We start from the raw sequence: 20563 nt of genomic DNA, 5'->3' as shown, positions 1-20563 counted from the left end.
GCCCTCCACACTATCCACAATACCTCCAACCTTTATGTCATCAGAAAACTTACAAACCCATCCCTCCACTTCCTCATCCAGGTCATTTATAAAAATCACAAAGAGTAAAGGTTCCAGAACAGATTCCTGACGCACGACATTGGTCACCGACCTCCATGCAGAATATAACCCGTCTACAACCACTCTTTGCCTTCTGTGGGCAAGCTAGTTCTGGTTCCACAAAGCAATGTCCCCTTGGATCCCGTGCCTCCTTACTTTCTCAATAAGCTTGGCATGGGGTACCTTATCAAATCCCTTGCTGAAATCCAAATACACTACATCTACTGCTCTTCCTTCATCAATGTGTTTAGTCACGGCCTCAAACAATTCAAACAGGCTCATAAGGCATGACCTGCCGTTGACAAAGCCATGCTGACTATTCCTGATCATATTATACCTCTCCAAATGTTCATAAATCCTGCTTCTCAGGATCTTCTCCATCAACTTACCAACCACTGAAGTAAGTCTCACTGGTCTATAATTTCCTGGGCTATCTCTACTCCCTTACTCCCTTTCTTGGATAAGGGAACAACATCTGCAACCCTCCAATCCTCTGGAACCTTTCTTATCCCCATTGATGATGCAAAGATCATCGCCAGAGGCTCAGCAATCTCCTCCCTCGCCTGCCACAGTAGCCTGGGGTACATCTCATCCAGTCCCGGCAACTTATCCAACTTGATGCTTTCCAAAAGCTCCAGCACATCCCCTTTCTTAATATCTACATGCTCAAGCTTTTCAGTCTGCTGCAAGTCATCACTGCAATCACCAAGATCCTTTTCCTTTTGGTTCAGAATGTTGTTATTCGCTTCAATTGTTTGCATGATGTGACATGATTTGGGTTTTTTTTGTCTTATGTATCAAGTGTCAGTTTTTTTTTTATTTTAATTTACCTTTCTTCAATTGGGTTCTTTTGGGTTTCTTAGAAACATAGAAAATAGGTGCAGGAGTAGGCCATTCGGCCTTTCCAGCCTGCACTGCCATTCAGTATGATCATAGCTGATCATCCAACTCAGAACGCTGCCTTCCCTCCATACCCCCTGATCCCTTTAGCCACAAGGGCCATATCTAACTCCCTCTTAAATATAGCCAGTGAATTGGTCTCAACTGTTTCCTGTGGCAGAGAATTCCACAGATTCACCACTCTCTGTGTGAAGAAGTTTTTCCTAATCTCGGTCCTAAAAGGCTTCCCCTTTATCCTTAAACTGTGACCCCTAGTTCTGGACTTCCCCAACATCGGGAACTAGCCTGTCCAATCCCTTTAGGATCTTATACGTTTCAATCAGATCCCCCCTCAATCTTCTAAATTCCAACGAGTATAAGCCTAGTTCATCCAGTCTTTCATCATATGAAAGTCCTGCCATCCCAGGAATCAATCTGGTGAACCTTCTTTGTACTCCCTCTATGGCAAGGATGTCTTTCCTCAGATTAGGGGACCAAAACATAGAAACATAGAAACATAGAAAATAGGTGCAGGAGTAGGCCATTCGGCCCTTCGAGCCTGCACCGCCATTTATTATGATCATGGCTGATCATCCAACTCAGAACCCAGCCTTCCCTCCATACCCCCTGACCCCTGTAGCCACAAGGGCCAACTGCACACAATACTCCAGGTGTGGTCTCACCAAGGCCTTGTACAACTGCAGTAGTACCTCCCTGCTCCTGTACTCAAATCCTCTTGCTATAAATGCCAGCATACCGTTCGCCTTTTTCACCGCCTGCTGTACCTGCATGCCCACTTTCAATGACTGGTGTATAATGACAACCAGGTCTCGTTGCACCTCCCCTTTTCCTCAGCGGCCACCATTCAGATAATAATCTGTTTTCCTGTTTTTGCCACCAAAGTGGATAACTTCACATTTATCCACATTAAATTGCATCTGCCATGAATTTGCCCACTCACCTAACCTATCCAAGTCACCCTGCATCCTCTTAGCATCCTCCTTACAGCTAACACTGCCGCCCAGTTTCGTGTCATCCGCAAACTTGGAGATGCTGCATTTAATTCCCTCATGCAAGTCATTAATATATATTGTAAACAACTGGGGTCCCAGCACTGAGCCTTGCGGTACCCCACTGAGCTTTGTGGATACCTGTGAGCAAACAAATCTCAAGGTTGTATACATTTTTTGATAATGAATGTACTTGAATCTTGAAGTTAGGTGACCCTGATCTTTACAAGAAATCAAGAAGTGACTTCTATAAATGTATCAGAGGTTCTAAAAGTCAGTACCAGTCCAAAAGCAAGTCCCTGACCAGATGTCACTAGTTGCTGGGCTTACATGCTATAATGGGGTACAAAATAAAGTTGGACAGCATCACCAACAACAGAAAGGGATTAGTTTGTCAGTTGGTATATTGGTACTGCTGGGGCAGAGTGGTAGTGTAAGGGTTAGCATAATGGCATTACAGTGCCAATGACCCAGGTTCAATTTCACCACAGCCCGTAGGGAGCTTGTACATTCTGCCCTTGACCCTGTGGGTTTCCTCCGGGTGCTCCAGCTTCTTCCCACTTAGCAAAAATGTATGGGTTTGGTCGATTAATTAGTCACATGGGTGTAATTTGGCAGCACAACTTGTTGAACCAGCAGAGCCTGTTACTGTAGCGTATCTCTAAATAAATAACCGTCACCGCCCATCCCAATATCCTCCGGCGAATCTGAACTCACAGTCACCATTGTGGACATGAGATCGATCTTGCAGAGGGTGAACAAGAGGAAAGCATTTGGCTCAGACTGTGTCCCTGGCCACGTCCTTACATCCTGTGCAGATCAGCTGGCTGGGGTAGTTACAGACATTTTTAACCTTTCACAGCTGCCTTCTGAGGTTATCACCTGCTTGAAGAAGACCACTATCATCTCACAACCTGAAATGCTTTAAGGAGTTGGTCATGGTGCACATTAACTCTGACCTTCCAGATCTATGGTAAAACACCATCTCTCTGGCCCTACACTCACCATGACAATAAAGAAACCTACTTTGGACTGTTGTTTATTGACAGCTCTGCACCAAACTCCAGAACCAGGAAGTCTACATCTCCCTTTGCATCTGGATTTTTAACATCCTGATCAACAAACTACAAACAGCAAGGATAAACAGTAACACCTCCAACATGACTATTCTAAACAATGGTGCTCCATGACTACATCCTTAGTCCCCTACCCCATTCCCTGTACACACAACTGCTTGGCCAGATTTTGCTCTAATTCCATCTACAAGTTTGCAAATTATACCACTGTAGTGAGCCGTATCTCAAATAGGGATGAGTCGGAGTACAGGAAGGAGACAGAGAGCTTAGCAACATAGTGTCACAATAAAAACCTTTCCCTCAATGTCAGCAAAACAAAAGAGCTGGTCATTGACCTCAGGAAGGAGGGTGATGCATATGCTCCTGTCATAACAATGGTGCTGAGATTGAGAGGTTCAAGTTCCCAGGTGTGAACATCACCAAGACTGTCCTTGTCCATCCATTAGATGCCAGGGCTAAGAAAGCTCACCAGTGCTTCTATAGACAATAGACAATAGGTGCAGGAGTAGGCCATTCGGCCCTTCGAGCCAGCACCACCATTCACTGTGATCATGGCTGATCATCCACTATCAGTATCCAGTTCCTGCTTTATCCCCATAACCTTTGATTCCGCTATCTTTAAGAGCTCTATCCATCTCTTTCTTGAAAGCATCCAGAGACTTGGCCTCCACAGCCTTCTGGGGCAGAGCATTCCATATATCCACCACTCTCTGGGTGAAAAAGTGTATCCTCAACTCCCTTCTAAATGGCCTACCCCTTATTCTTAAACCGTGGCCTCTGGTTCTGGACTCACCCATCAGCGGGAACATGCTTCCTGCCTCCAGCGTGTCCAATCCCTTAATAATCTTATATGTTTCAATAAGATCCCCTCTCAGCCTTCTAAATTCCAGAGTATACAAGCCCAGTCGCTCCAATCTTTCAACATATGACAGTCCTGCCATCCCGGGAATTAACCTTGTGAACCTACGCTGCACTCCCTCAATAGCAAGAATGTCCTTCCTCAAATTTGGAGACCAAAACTGCACACAGTACTCCAGGTGTGGTCTCACCAGGGCCCTGTACAGCTGCAGAAGGACGTCTTTGCTCTTATATTCAATTCCCCTTGTTATGAAGGCCAGCATGCCATCAGCTTTCTTCACTGCCTGCTGTACTTGCATGCTTGCTTTCAGTGACTGATGTACAAGAACACCTAGATCTCGTTGTGCTTCCCCTTTTCCTAACTTGACTCCATTTAGATAATAATCTGCCTTCCCGTTCTTACCACCAAAGTGGATAACCTCACATTTATCCACATTAAACTGCATCTGCCATGCATCTTCCCACTCACCCAGCCTGTCCAAGTCACCCTGCATTCTCATAACATCCTCCTCACATTTCACACTGCCACCCAGCTTTGTGTCATCGGCAAATTTGCTAATGTTGCTGGAAGTAGAATTTGCTAATTCTACTTCCACTGGAAGTAGATAATGTGATTTGGCATGCCCCCGCCAACCCGTAACAACTTTTATCATGCACTATAGAAAGCATCCTATCTGGATGCTTAACAGCTTAGTATGGCAACTGCTCTGCAGGTTTCAACACGAAACTGTATAGAGCTGTGAACACGGTTCAGCACCTAATAGAAACCAGGCTCCCCTCCATGGACTCTGTCTATACTTCTCATTCCCTCCGTAAGCAGCCGTCATAATCAAAGACACCACCCACTCTGGCCTGGACATTCTCTCTTCTCCCTTCGAACAGAGAGAAAATACAAACCCCTGAAAGCATGTACCACCAGCATCAAGTACAGCTTCTGCCCCATTGTTGAAACTACTGAATGGCTCCCTAGTATAACATCAACACATGATCTCACAATCTCATTACCTTGTATCTTATTGTTTACCTACACTGCACTTTCCCTGTAACCATTATACTTTATTCGGCAATATGTTATTGTTTTACCTCATTCTATCTCAATGAATGGTGTGCAAGACAAGCTTTTCACTGTATCTTGGTACATGTGATAATAACAAAGCAATTCCAATTTGTTTTCTTTGCTCACAATGCATCAATATGCATTTATGCACATGAATGCAGCAAAATGTACCAAATGTAATTAAGTAAATTTTAATCAAGCCAGATTATGACATAGAAAACAAGTGACCAACATTTTCGGGACAACTATATTAAGAGTAAAAGGGAGAGAGTCGGTCACCTGAGAGATTAGCACCCTGTAATTTCTTGAGCAGCAGGAAATGGATGGGATTTTTTCAATGAATATTTCAGTGTTTACTGAAGAGAAAATCATGTTTGTTCAAAAGATAAGGGAAACAAGTGGAAATGTTTTGGAAGACACGCACACAAAATGCTGGAGAAAAGGATAGGCGGCTTCTATGGAAAAGTGTACAGTTGACGTTTCGGGCTAGACCCTTCAGCAAGACTGGAGAAAAGAAGATGAAGAGTCTAGTTCGGTGGATTCAAAATTGTCTTGTGGTGGCTGAAGGTTGTTTCTAGGAATGAAGGCCAGTGATGAGCTGTGGGGTGCAGGGGTCAGTACTGGGGCCCTGATTCACTAGTTATATAAATGATTTGGATGTGAATGCACAAGGCTTAATCAGCAATTTGTGCATTACATGAAATTAAGAGGTGTTGTTGATAGTGAAGAAGTTTATCATAGATTACAGGGGGATCTCGATCGGTTAGGGAAGTGGACTGAGGAGTGGCAAATGAATTTCAATACAGATTAGTGTGAGGTGATATATTTTGGAAATTTAAACCAGACACACTATGAATGGTAGGGAATGTAATGGAGCAAAAGGACTTAGAAGCACAGTACATGGTTGATGTTGGGGAGGTCTAGAACGAGGGGTCACAGTTTGAGGATAGAGGGGAAGCCTTTTAGGACCGAGGTTAGGAAAAACTTCTTCACACAGAGAGTGGTGAATCTGTGGAATTCTCTGCCACAGCAAACTGTTGAGGCCAGTTCATTAGCTATGTTTAAAAGGAAGTTAGATATGGCCCTTGTGGCTACAGGGGTCAGGGGGTATGGAGGGAAGGCTGGGTTCTGAGTTGGATGATCAGCCATGATCATAATAAATGGCAGTGCAGGCTCGAAGGGCCGAATGGCCTACTCCTGCACCTATTTTCTATGTTTCTATGTTTCTATGGTTGATTGAAAGCAGCATTACATGTAGACAGGGTGGTGAAAAAGGCATTTAACGTACTGGCAGTCATAAATCAGGGCACTGAGTATTGGCATTTTATGTTGCAGTCACATATGTCATTGGTGAGTCCTTAAGTGGTGCACAGTTTTAATCAACCTGTTATAGAAACTGTGGTTGAATAGGAAAGAGTGGAGAATAGATCTGATGATGTTACAAGGACCAGAGAGCCTGAGTTATGAGGAGAGGTTGGCCAGGCCAGTACCTTATTCCTTGGAACATAAGAGAATGAGGAGTGGCCTTATAGAAATGCTTAAAATTATGAAAGGCACAGATAACGTGGACAGTAACAGGGTAGTGGAGCACAGTTTGGGTGTGAGAAAGATTTAAAAGGGACCCTAGTGGCATTTTTCCCACACGGAGGGTGGTGAGTAAGGACAATAGTTACAATTCCAAAGCCCAGTTCATAGCTGTTTTTTTTACACAAGGCTGCCTTGACACTTCACAAAATCAAATCATTCCATGTGATGACATTCGACTGCTGGAAATTTTCTTCAACTTGAAGAGTTTTCTTGTTTTTTGTTTTTGCAGAATAGTCTGCTCTGCTGAAAACCTGCAGCACTGAGTTTTCACGTTGCTATAAAGTTCTGTGTAGGAGAATGATTGATCACCGTGGGTGACTTCAGAAAAAAAATGTGGCCAGTTCTTTTACACCTTCCCGGTATCCTCTCCCAACCCGTCGCCCTCACAGGGGATTCCCTGCTGTCATTCATTTACCTCTTATTCATTTAACATACAAGGTGGCTCCGAACACTGAAGGATGCACCAAGTAAGAAACCTATCACTAAAGGAGTCAAACTTCAAACGTTCGCCCTGTCCCTCCTGGAGGCTGACCCACGTACCAAATTAAACGTGTTCTGTTTGTATTTGAGCGTTAAAAAGACTGTCATTTGCCTTCTCTTTATTTTGAATGACTGTGCCACGTAGGGCTTGTACTGAGCCCGTCCTCGGGTTCCCTACCTTCACCATCCCCAGGGATCGGTGCCCCATCCCCCGCCACACTGGCGCTGCCAACGATCCTGTTACCTTTAGTTCGCTGAGTCGGGTATCTCTGCTGCGCCCAGTACAAGAACTGCAGAGCCTTCTCGGTGTCGCCGGACTTCAAACACTTGTGTGCCGCCTCGATACAACGCTCCGCTTCCTCCTGCCTTTTCTTCATCGCCCAGCTTCTTTCCATTTGCAGCCTTCTCTCTCCATGAGTGACTGCAATCCGACCCGGAAAGAAACCGGCGGCCTGGGCAGATGACAGGTGTGGGATTTCGCTGGACCACTGAGCGCATGCGCACCGTCGCCCACCGCCATCATTGTTGGGGGCACTCGGTCGGGGGCGCTTCCATCTGAATGAATGTGGCAGAGACCAAGGTAGGGGCAGGAGCTTGGACAGAGATGCAAGGAGCTACGTGGAGAGTAGAAAGTTTGCTTAGATTTCAGTGACCAGGGGAATCAAAGATTTATTTATTTAGGCAGCAGGCTGAGGGTAGCAGACACCAGCAAAATCAACAAACTCATTCGTAAGGCCAGTGATGTTATGGGGGTGGAACTGGACTCTCTGACGGTAGTAAACAACGGGAATTCTGCAGATGCTGGAAATTCAAGCAACACACATAAAAGTTGCTGGTGAACGCAGCAGGCCAGGCAGCATCTCTAGGAAGAGGTGCAGTCGATGTTTCAGGCCGAGACCCTTCGTCAGGACGGTAGTGTCTGAAAAGAGGATGCTGTCCAAGTTGCATGCCATCTTGGACAATGTCTCCCATCCACTACATAATGTACTGGGTGGGCACAGGAGTACATTCAGCCAGAGACTCATTCCACCGAGATGCAACACTGAGTGTCATAGGAAGTCATTCCTGCCTGTGGCCATCAAACTTTACGACTCCTCCCTTGGAGGGTCGGACACCCTGAGCCAATAGGCTGGTCCTGGACTTATTTCCTGGCATAATTTACATATTACCATTTAATTATGTATGGTTTTATTACTATTTAATGATTTATGGTGCAACTGTAACGAAAACCAATTTCCCTCGGGATCAATAAAGTATGACTATGACTATGTAGTGAATTTGGCCGTAGAGGAGAGTGTTGAAAGGGCCAATCAAAACCAGAGAAAATCTGCAGAAGCTGGAAATCCAAGCAACACACAGAAAATGCTGAAGGAACTCAGCAGGCCAGGTAGCATCACATTGACTGGATTCTTTTCATTAGATGCTGCCTCGCCTACTGAGTTCCTCCAGCATTTTGTGAGTATTAAAAGGGATCGAGTTACTAAACACAAGGGGAATTGACTATTTACAATCGTTGCTCACACTGGGGTTCAGAGACAAAATTGGCAGTCAGTAGTTTAGGTTTAACAATGTCAGAAGCAGATCTCTTAGCTGAGATGAGGTAACGTAAAACAGAAGGTGAGAGAGAGACTGGAGGTGGACCGAGTGGGGAAGGGGGATTGTTATTGTGGGAGGTTTGGTTTGTACGAATAGGGAAGGAAGAAAGCCATAGACGCAGCTAAGTAAATGATTCAAACTTAGTGGCAAGAAATTACACAGTTTTTGAACAAAGTTAAGGAAGTGGTTGGCTGTGGAGTGGGTTTATTTAGGGTTTTCCTAATGGTATGGAATACTGGGTGGTTTTAGCTGAGGATGTGCATTAGTATTCCATTCAAAAATCAGCTAAGTGAGATCTTCTTCAGTAGAACAGAGGAATCTGGGAAACAGATCCATAATTTCTTGAAAGTGGCATCACAGATACTGTCCTAAAGAAAGCTTTTGGCACATTGGCCTTAATAAATCAAAAGATGACGGGATGTTATGTTCAAGTTGTATAAGACTTTGGTGAGACTTTGTTGGGCATGTGGCCAAGTGGTTAAGGCATTTGTTCAGTGATCTGAAGGTCACTAGTTCGAGCTTCAGCTGTGGCAGCGTGTTTGTGTCCTTGAGCAAGACACTTAACCACACATTACTCTAGTGTCTGTGCGAGGATTGGCGCCCCACACAGACTTCCAACCTGTGCCTTGTAAGGCATGAAAATGCCCGACACAGGCCCCTCAAGGTCTGAGTCGACGTTCCCTCCCCTCCCCTTGGTGAGGCCAAATTTGGAGTACTGTGTGCCATTCTGGTGCAGGAAATATCAGTAAGATTGAAATAGTGCAAAAGAAATTTACAAGGATGTTGCCAGGACTTGAGGACCTGTGTTATAAGGAAAGAACGAATAGGTTAGGACTATTCCCTAGAGCCTAGAAAAATGAGAAGAAATTTGACAGAGGTTTACAAAATTATGTGGGGTATAAATAGTATGAATGCAAGCAGGCTTTATCCACTAATATGTTGGGGAGATTTGAACAAGAGGTGAAGGGTTAAGGGTGACAGGTGAAGAGTTTAAAGGGAACATGAGGGGAAGTTTCTTCACTCAGAGGGTGGTGAGCTGCCAGTGGAATGGTGATAAGGATTCGGTGTCAACGGTTAAGTGAAATTTGGATAGGTACTTGGATGGGAGGGGTTTGGAGGTGTACAGTCTGGTGCTGGTCAATAGGACTAGGCAGATTAATAGTTAGGCAAGGACTAGATAGGCCAAAGAGCCTGTTTATGTGCTCTGGTGTTCTATGACTATGACTAACACGATAAACTCTTATATGGCAAAACTCTATCACAATTTTAAATACAAGGGTGTGTTGACAAAATCATGGTAATGTCCCAGATGATAGTTTACTGAGCGATTTGCTATTTTACTTAAGGCTATGGTTTGTCAACCTAACCAGCAAACCCAGCAAAAGGTAGATTCATTGCCAATAAATGGCTCTGTCTTAAATTTGTTCAGTTAATTCAATTTCCCTCTCCATGTCAGTGGTACTAGGCCAGGTACCCCAGATGAGGTGTCTGGCTGAGTACTAAAAATGCTGATCTATAGGCTGAGAGTGATCACTGATACCTTTAACCTCTCACTTCGGCAGTGTGAGGTCTCCATCTGCTGCAGTTAGGCTTCAGTTATACTAGTGGTTAAGGAGAATGTGGTAACCTGCCTCAAAAACTATCATCCAGTAGCTGTTACATCCACAGTGATGAAGTGCTTTGAGAGGTTGGTGATGAAACAACTTGGATCTGCTCCAACTTGCCTACTGTCCCAACAGGTCAGCAGCAGATGCTAGTTCATTGGCTCTTCGCTCAACCCTGGAACATCTGGACAGCAAAGAGGCATACATCAGGATGCTCTTCGTTGACTACAGCTCAACATTCAATACTATCATCCCCTCAAAACTAATCAATAAGCTTCAAGACCTTGGCCTCAATACCTCCTTGTGCAATTGGATCCTCAATTTCCTCACTTGAAAACCACAGTGAATTCGGATTGGCAACAACATCTCCTCCACAATCTCCATTAGCACAGATGCACCACGAGGCTGTATGCCTAACCCCCTGCTCCACTCACTTTATACGTATGATTATAGGACTAAGCACAGCTCCAATGCCATATTTCAGTTTGCAGATGACGGCACTGTTGTTGGCTAGATCAAGGGTAGCGACAAATCGGCATGTAGGAGGAAGATTGAAAATCTGGCTGAGTGGTGCCACGACAATAATGTCTCACTCAATGTCAGCAAGACCAAAGAGCTGACTATTGATTAAAGGAGGAAGAAACCGGAGGTCCATGAACCAGTCTTCATTGGGGGTATTTTTATTGGTGGAGAGGGTCAGCATCTTTAAATTCCTCATTGTTATCATTACAGAGGAAGTGTCCTGGTCCAGCACGTAAGTGCCATTACAAAAAAAGCATGGCAGCACCTCTACTTTCTTAGAAGTTTGCAAAAAATTGTCATGTCATCTGAAACTTTGACAATCTTCTGTAGATGTGTGCTGGAGAGTATATTGATTCTGACCACCGTCTGGTATGGAAACACCAATGCCCTTGAATAGAAAAGCCTACAAAAAGTAGTGGATACAGCCCAGTCCATCACAGGTAAAGCCCTCCCCACGATTGAGCACATCTATGCAGAGAGCTGTCATCGGAAAGCAGCATCCATCATCGAGAACTACCACCATCCAGGCCATACTCTTTTCTTGCTGTTGCCATAAGGAAGAAAGCACAGGAGCCTCAGAACTCACACCACCAGGTCAAGAATAGTTATTACCTCTCTACCATCAGGCTTTTGAACCAGAAGGGATAACTTCACTAGCCCCATCACTGAAATGTTCCCACAACCGATGAAGTCACTTTCAATTACTCTTCATTTCATGTTCTCGATATTTATTGCTTTTTTTCCCCTTTCTTTTGGAATTTGCATAGTTTGTTGTCTTTTGCACATTCGTTGTTTATCCACCCTGTTGGGTGTGGTCTTTCAATGATACTATTGTGCTTCTTGTACTTACTGTATATGGTGAGATATACAGTAGGTACTTTGATAATAAATTTACTTTGAACTTTGAGAGTACACACGACTTCTGTATAGAAAGCTCTTTGACTGCAGCCCCTGCTATTTTACCAATTTAGTGTCCTTCAATTGGAAGAAATCTGTGGTTTCTTTCACATGTCCATGTTCAGGATATCAGACTTACATACAATTGCTTATTAGTTCAATTTCAACAAAAGACCGTACTTAGAAAGTTTTCTGCATTTAGCTTATTAAAAATTTAGTCACCAACTTTTGAATAGTTACATTTTACAGCCTGCTTTTAAAAATTTTATATTCCACCATCATGAGCATTTATTGTGTTTTATTCATCTTTGTTACCCATATGTCAGTCAATATCACGTGATTACCACACGAGTCAGAAAAACAGCAGGAATTTTCCAAGCTGCATTCATACAGACACAAAGCCTCTTTGTTAAAAGAAATGAAGCCAATGTTTTTCTGTACAAATTCCTGCAAATGTATATAATAGAGCCAACTTAAAACTGCATTATATTATAAACTTCACAAACCAAGTTATGCAAAACACAATCAAAACTGGAATATTACTCATCAATATTTCCGCAGCTGTTAACATTGGCTGCATGTTAGTATTTTATCTTTGAGCTTATTCCTTGCTCATTCATTTTGTTGCTCCTGTTCGTAATGCAGAAAAACTGTAGTTTTCTTATCAGAAGCAATTCTGTGATTGAGTCAGGTGCCTCCACAATACACTCCAAGTGTAGACCTACAAACAATTTTTAGCTATTGCAAATTGTAATCAATAAAATGAAGTTACTGACCCACTGTTACTTATGTCAGTATCCTTTGCACAGATTCCGAAGTCCAGAACCAAGCACACAACATGGGGAGTGAGTATGCATAACTAATAAAGAACAAAATAGTTAATTTGCTGACTAATTGCTTTTGTGCATTCCTTTCTTGCACTTTAATCTGCTCTCCCAGTGCTTAGTATCTTCAGCCATAGCGGGAGTGTTGAGGGGGGTGGGAGGGTGGGGGAGGAGTGGAGGCTGCTTTTGTGGAGCATAATGCCACATTGCAGCAGCAGTTTGGAGTAACGGGCAGGTAGCTTCCAAGAGGAATGTTGTAGTAAACTGGATCAACAAATTTAGGGTGTAGTGGACAGTGAGGAAGGCTGTCAGAGCTTGCAGCGTGATCTTCATCAGCTGGAAAAATGGCAGGTGGAATTTAAGGCAAACAAGTGTGAGGTGTTGCAATTTGCAAGGACAAACCAGGCTAGGACTTACATAGTGAATGATGGAGCACAAAAGTGCACAGTAGAATAAAGGGATCTGGGAATTGAAAGTGGTAGGGCAGGTAGATAGGATTGTAAAGAGAGCTTCTGGCACATTGACCTTCATAAATCAGGGCATTGAGTACAGGAGCTGGAATGTTATGTTGTCATGGCAGTAGACATTGTTGAGGCTGAATTTTGACTATTGTGTACAGTTCTAATCACCTGTCTACAGGAAAGATAACAATAAACCTGAAAGAATGCAAAGAAAATTTACAAGGATTTCACCACGAGTTGAGGACCTGAGTTTTAAGGAAAATTGAATAGGTTAGGGATTTATTCCCTGGAGTATAGGAGATTGAGGTATAAAATATTATGAGTGATATATAGGGTAATTACATGCAGCTTTTTTTCCTCTGAGCTTGGGTGGGACTTGAACTCGTGGTCTTTGGTTTAGCGTGAAGTGTGAAATATTTAAGCAGAACCTGAGGGGGAGCTTCTTCACTCAGGGTGGTAAGAGTGAGGAACAAGCTGCCAGTAGAAGTGGTAGATGCAGGTTCAATTGCAACATTTCAGAGAAGTTTGGATAGTTGCACGGATAAAAGGAATATGGAGGGCTATGATCCAGATGTGGATTAACGGGACTAGGCAGAAAAACAGGAGATGGCATGGAATAGATGGGCCAAAGGGCCTGTTTCTGTGCTGCAGTGGCCATGACTCCATAACTGTGCTGAAAAATACAACAGCTGCTAAGCTTAGAGAGCTCAGAGACACCAACACACCCTGAGGTGGGCCTCACATTCTGCAGGAGGATAGATTGCCAGAGAGTTCTCAAAGTCGAAATTACAGCTATTTTAGCTATACTTTATACAAGCTCTATTTTATAAAATATAAGTTATGTAATATATCTTACAAAATATATGCTACATTTTATAGCTATGATAGCATACTGGTGTTATCCAGAGGTATAAATGCCAACTGTCAGAGTTTGGCTAACGGCAAACTGACTTTTTACAGCCAACAGAGTTTCCACTGCATCACTCATCAGTTTGGCCCCTTGTACGTGGACTGTAGTGGAGACTGTAATATCAGTGATCTGTTGCTCCACCATGGATATACATATATTAATGTGTGGTTGGATCCCATTTCCATGCTGGATAGAAAAGACTGCAGGTTATGCACAAAGCCATGGCTGCGTTTATACCACTGGAATTTGTATACTCCTGCACATCTCACAGAGTGGCTAAAGACACCGATGCTTCATCCTAGCACCAAACCTGTGTGGCTGTAAAATGAGAGTCACTTCAGGACATGTGAGAAAAGGTTCAAAGGTTCGTTTGATTACCAAAGTATGTATGCAGAACACAACTCTGAGATTTGTCTTCTCCAGATAATCATAAAATTCAGTTGAAAGAAAGACGTCAATCCCCACTCTCTGCATGAAAAGAAAAACCGAAACAAAAACTAACAAATTCCAACCCCTCCCTTGCATAGAAACTAGCAGATCACCCAAACCCCAGCCTGCCAATCAGCAACAAGAATGAATGGGCGAGAACATGAAAGAAAACATAGAACTGAAGGAGGCCAGTGTGAACTACAGTCCAATCCATAAAGCTCAGTACTTCAATAACAACTCTTCGGGTCCCAGCGGCTCCTCCGAAGGAGGCAACTCGAACCAGTGGCCTCACCGTGGGATGTGACGTGAACCAGCGGCCCCTCCGAAGAAGGCGACATGAACCAGCAGCCCCTGCAAGTGAAGTGACAGCAAACAGCAGTCCTTAGAAGGGAACCAACATCAAACAGCAGCCCCTTTGAGGGAAGCAATATGAACTAGCAGACTTCCCGGGAACCACTTGCCCTCCTTCACATTTGGCCGGATGTTTCAATCTTCCTTGGCAGTCGATCCTGGCCCCTCGCCTTGTCTCTGAGCTTCTCTTCGTGGTACCTCGTTGTCGCATTTCTCTCCTGCAGTTTTCTTGGGGACAGCAGAGCGCTAGCTCAATCGATCAATCTACAGACTGTAAGTCTCAGGCTCCAACAGTTTCAAAAACAAAATGAAAATAAAAAGAAGTAGAAAACATTGAAAAACTGAAATGATTGACTCTCTGGGAAATGTTGCCTGAGGAATCATCATTCGTTGGCACCATCTTGACCGGAATTCTGTCAAAACATACATGGGTGTGAAAGTCCCCTTCAATACAGCCCTGAGAGAATCTAAAAATTTATAGTAGTTTGTGTCATTCTGTACAAAAGGAAAACATTTCAATATTAGAAGCATTATAGGGTATTTGAAGCTCCTAATCAAAATCCATTTTGAAATCAGGTGAAAATGGGCTTTGACAGTGACATTGGCTATGAGCATATCTTTCAACTTCTGTGGGTTTTGGGGTTCCTGCAACTACTGTTTCTGACATGGTAGCTCCATCAATTGTGAGGGCTCCTTACTCTGACGATCTAGGTACATGTTTCTTGCTGATTGGCTGTTGTTGCCTATCATGCTGTGGCGGTTTCTTCAGCGAGAGACAGGAAATTATGACTGACCGTATGTCTACATGTTCCTATGATATAGGTTGTGGTGCCTGTGTATGAATAGCAGGAAGTCTATGTCATGGGGATAAGCTGTTGATGTAAAGCATATGAGGACTGTGGGGAAGTGGTATATCAACGTCATTTACACCTTCATATTGATAGAACTTGAAGTGGCTAATGCATACAAGAGTGTTTTATGGTCATTTTCAGTTTCTAATCAAATATCTTAAGTGACCTGCTGTCTTCACAGACAGTGATGTTTGTTCGTTGATCTCCCCTTATAATGTCAATACTGATAGCTGCTTATAGAGGTTACATATAAAAACAATCTGAAGAGTGTTTTTTGTTTGGATGAAATGGCTACATTATCTTACACTTCATAATTAGTGACGCTGGGTTACTTCTCCCGAACAAGGGCTTGAGGCTCACTTTCTTCTTTGGTCAGCCATTGCTTTTTCAAATGAGTTCAGATCTGTAAAACTGCTTCCAGTGCCATTTAATTTCTTATTTGAAAGATGTGGGCGTGTGTTTAATCACCATTGCTTAGCCTCAGTGGAAGTGAATTGTTCCAGAAATCTAGTACGAAGGTCAACAATAGCGAAGTTGACTGCAGCTGGTCATCTTGACCACCACAGTGAAGTCAGAAGACAAAGTTCTCTCATGATCTCCACCAGCTTAAAGATGTGTGGTTACTTTCACATTGTGAATCTCACATCCATTGAGCAATATTAGTTTCTTCCACATAGTGGTCCAGTAGTCCAAAGATGATGTCAGCATGTTTAACAAAAGGGAATATTCTGGAAATATCTTCTTTTAAAATATTTGTCTTTTAAAACCAAAGATCCACAGTGATGCAATCAAGGTGATGATGCTCTGAAATTGAATCAAAAACAGCTTTATTAACACTTCATTATCATGTGCAATTTGTTGTTTTGTGGTGTTGGTACAAAGCAAAGACAAAAAAAAATTATAAATTACAAAATAAATAAAGAGCGCAAAGTGAGGAATAATGAGGGAATGCTTATGTGTTCATAGACTTTCAGAAATCTGATGACGGAAAGGAAGTAGCCTTTCCTGAATCATTGATCATGGATCTTTAGTTTCCTGTATCTCTTCCCTGATGTTAATAATGAGAAGAGGGCATGTCCTGCATGGTGAGTGAGGGTCCTTAATGATGGGCCCAACCTCTTCAGGCATCGCCTTTTGAAGATATCTTCGATGGTGGGGAGGGTGTGCTCATGACAGAGCCGGCCGAGTTTACAACCGTCTGCAGCCTCTTGCAATCCTCTGCATTGGAGCCGCCATGCTAGACTGTGATGTAGCCAGTAAGAATGCTCTCCACTGTACATTCGTGGGAATTTGCAAGCATCTTTGGAGACATACCAAATTTCCTCAAACACCTAACAAAAGTAAAGCTGATTTTGTGCCTCCTTTATGATTGCATCATTGTGTCAGGCCTAGGGCCGATCCTTAGAGGTGCTGACACCCATGAAGTTGAATCTGCTTATCTTCAATGCCCCCTCAGTGGAGACTGGTGCATGTCCTGTAGACTCACCTTCCTGAAGTCCATAATCAATTCCTTGGTCTTGCTGACATTGAGTGTGAGGCTGTTGTTGCGACACGATTCAACCAATTGATCAACAGTATCTCACCTCCTCTTCGCCATCTGAGATTCTGCCAACAGCAGAGGTATCATATGTGAACTTATAGATAGCACTTGAGCTGTGATTATCCACTCTGTCAGAGAGTAGAGCAGTGGGCTAAGCACGAATCCTTGAGGTGCACCCATGTGAGTGTCAGTGAGGAGGAGATGTTATCACAAATCCTTACTCTCTGTGAACTGCTGTTACAAGGATCCAGCTGCAGAGGAAAGTACTAAAGCCCAGGTCTAGAAGCCTGGTGATTAATACTGAGGGTATAATGGTATTGAACGCTGAGCTGTAATTGATAAACAGCAGTCTAACTAACATATCCTTTGCTGTTATTTAAGTGCTCCAAAGCAGGGAGAAGAGCCAATGTGATTGTGTTCACTGTTCACCTGATGTAGAGGTAGGTAAATTGCAGTGGGTCCAGATCCTTGCTCAGGCAGGAGTTAATTCAAACCATAACCAACAACTCAAAGCACTTCACCACAGTAGATGAGGTGCCTCAATCATTACTGGGGCAACCCACTTTGCTCTTCTTGGGCACTAGTATGAATACTGTCCTACTGAAGCAGGTGGGAACCTCGGACCACAGCAGTGAGAGGGTGAAGACGTCCTTGAACACACCAGCCAGTTGGTTGGTGCAGATATTCAGTGCCCAGCCCAGTTCTCCATCAGCGCCTCAACCTCTTGAAAGATGTTCTGGTGCCAGCCTCCGAGACAGGATCATAGGGCCTCCAGATGCTCTCAGGATTCGGAGCGGTGTAGGGTTATTCTCCTTTGAAAAGTGTGCATAAAAGGCATTGAGTTCATTGAGGAGTGAAGCATCACTGCCATTTTAGCCGTTAAGTTTTGCCTTATAGGAAGTGATGGCATGTAAACACTGCCACCACTGTCATGTATTGAATTGTGTCTAATTTCACGTGGAATTGGCTTTTTGCTCTCGCAATGGCCTTCCATAGATCATACCTGGACTTTTGTAGGGTTCTGGATCACCAGCCTTGAACATCACAGATCCAGCTCTTGGCAGACTGCAAATCTCTTGATTCATTCAGAGCTTCTGGTTTAGGAAAACTCAGTGTGTTCTGGAAAGCACACACTCATTCACACAGGTCTTCAAGTCGGTGACTGCTGTGGAATGTTCAGATCTGAAGATGAATCTTGAATATGATCCAGTCCAATGATTCAGAGTAGTTCTGTGAAAACTTCTCTGCCTCTGTTGTCCATACCTTCATGGTCCTCATCACTGGTGCTGCAGCCTTCAGTCTCTGCCAGTATGCTGACGGCAATTCCTCTGTGGGTTTTGCACTTTATTCTGCATTGTTATTGTTTTACCTTGTTCTACCTCAATGCACTGTGTAATGATTTGATATGTATGAACAATGTGCAAGATAAATGTTTCACTGTATCTTGGTACATGTGGTAGTATTAAACTAAGACCAATACTAGGTACAGCTGGGTTTCTGACTTGCCATAAAACTAACATAGTGAATAAATCACCAAGACATGATCATCTGAAAAAGAGTCATATGTCAAAATAGTTCAATAGCAAAGTTAATAACCAATTCTATCATTCTTAGTTTTACAAAAGCTATTGCAGACATAAGCAACCATCAACGATGTACTGCTATAGTTAGAGGCAGTGATCACTATTCATTATTTTACTCCAAAGTGTTTTTCCAAGTCCTACTAAGGTCATTTCAGAAAATAATCACATATTGCTTTACAAACTGAAATTAATCTGACTTTACCTTGCAATACTGTACATTTATTTGACAACTTTTGTTTGAGTTTTTGCCTTGAGTGGTGAGTTCTTCATGCAGGTACCTTATTAGTTAATTCCCAAGTGTTTCTCTTATTTTTCAGTTCACCACATCACTTGTAAGGCCATCAGTTTATTATTCATTGGTGGTTGCCAATGTTTAAGTAGCCATGGGATCCTGCCTTAATTACTGCAGTCCTTTTGGTGAAGAAGTTCTCAAATGCTGTTGAAAATGTTATTTCCATAAATAGTCCGTCAGAACGGTGTGCAACTTGTGGAGGAACATGGAAGTGAGAATGTTCCCATGCACCTGAAGTATTTCTCATTTTTGGTGGAAGAGGTCACAGTGTTGGGATATGTTATCAAAGCAGCTTAAGCAAATATATTTTGAAGACAAAATATACTGCAAAGCTGTTCACTGAGGATGGAGGCAATGAATATTCAGGATGGAGAATGCATTGTTAATCAAGCAAATTGCTTTGTTCAGAATTGTGTCAAACTTGTTCAGAATTGCTGGCACTGCATTCATACAGGTAGTGTGCCTTATAGATTGTGGAAGAGCTTTCAGGTATAAGGAAGCAGTCACTCATCATTGGATGCCCAGTCTGTATTCAAGTAACACCTGGCCCACTGGCATTCATGATTGCAGCAACATTCCTATCTGTATTTTTCCAACACAAAGTTTGCAAAAAGGCTGTGCTTTCCCATGTCTTTCTGATGAAAAATATACCAGTTATTGGAAATGCATATAACCTTGTTTCATTGGGGTACTCTCTTATTCTTTGGCTGTGTAGTGCAACAGCATTTCGTTTTTATGCATCTCTGTGTTTTCAAGTGGCCCTTAGTGACTTTAGTCACATTGGTTATTAATCAACAAGCAATGCTGGATTTAAACTGTTTAAAGATGTCTTGTTCAGGTTCAACTTGATCTGTCATTCTCGAGGACCTTAAAAATTATATGCCAAATTGTCTGCAACTTTTAAGCCTCTTTGGCCTCGTGCTACTCAGTTCTCCAGTTGCCAATCAATGAAGCAAGTAACTACATAATTCCTTACATTCACTAAAAGTCATTCATGCTGCTTGGTTTAATGGACAAGAATACAGCAATGATGTATTTAACCTGTACAACTTAATAGTTTCAATCATACAGTTTCCCAGTAACAATGTGACCTTGAAAGTTGAATTACTGAGAGCCATTAACTTCTGAGTGGCTCAACTCTCACCGTTTTGATGTTCCCAACAAGTAAAGGGACTGTATATGATCGGAACTTTGCACTGCCTCAGGAATTCAAGTCCTTCCCTGCCGCAATATCTTGCAGTTTCAGTCTATCTTATTCTTCTCTCTAATCTGTCCTTCATATGGCATGGGTACCCATCACGGATAGATTTTAATGAAACCCAACAATTTCTTCTTACCCAGTAGTTTAAAATGAGTATTTCTGTCAACAGATTAAAGAATCTGACAGAAAGAAGAATGGGTAGTTGATGTGTGTATGTGGATATTTGATTTTTGTTGTAAAATATCCACTTACTTGTTTAAAGGTAGTGTACTTCGATGCCTGTTCAGAACCTTAACTAGTGCATATAGGTAGATGTCTATTGCTGCAGATAGAATCTTAGAGAGACTTTGATTTTTAAGTTATTTTATTTAGCTTTGGATTGAACCTATCCAAAACAGTTCAAACAGGCCATAGACATGAGATTAAACCTATTCTTTACATTTCCAAATCTTGAAG

At 42.8% G+C, this 20563-nt stretch overlaps 1 protein-coding gene across 1 annotated transcript in view; it reads right to left on the bottom strand.

Annotated features, from left to right (window-relative positions):
• The window catches only part of dnajc18 (DnaJ (Hsp40) homolog, subfamily C, member 18), a 47026-nt gene extending 39524 nt beyond the window's left edge, over window positions 1–7502 (bottom strand). The window contains exon 1 of the mRNA XM_063052712.1: window positions 7291–7502. Coding sequence (XP_062908782.1) covers window positions 7291–7441 — 151 coding nt within the window. The 5' untranslated portion in view covers window positions 7442–7502. The remainder of the gene's footprint in view (window positions 1–7290) is intronic.
• Window positions 7503–20563: the final 13061 nt, after the last annotated feature.

The sequence above is a fragment of the Mobula hypostoma genome, chromosome 7 (assembly GCF_963921235.1).
Source record: "Mobula hypostoma chromosome 7, sMobHyp1.1, whole genome shotgun sequence".
Classification (NCBI taxonomy): domain Eukaryota; kingdom Metazoa; phylum Chordata; class Chondrichthyes; order Myliobatiformes; family Myliobatidae; genus Mobula; species Mobula hypostoma.
This window is presented reverse-complemented; position numbering and strand designations above follow the sequence as displayed.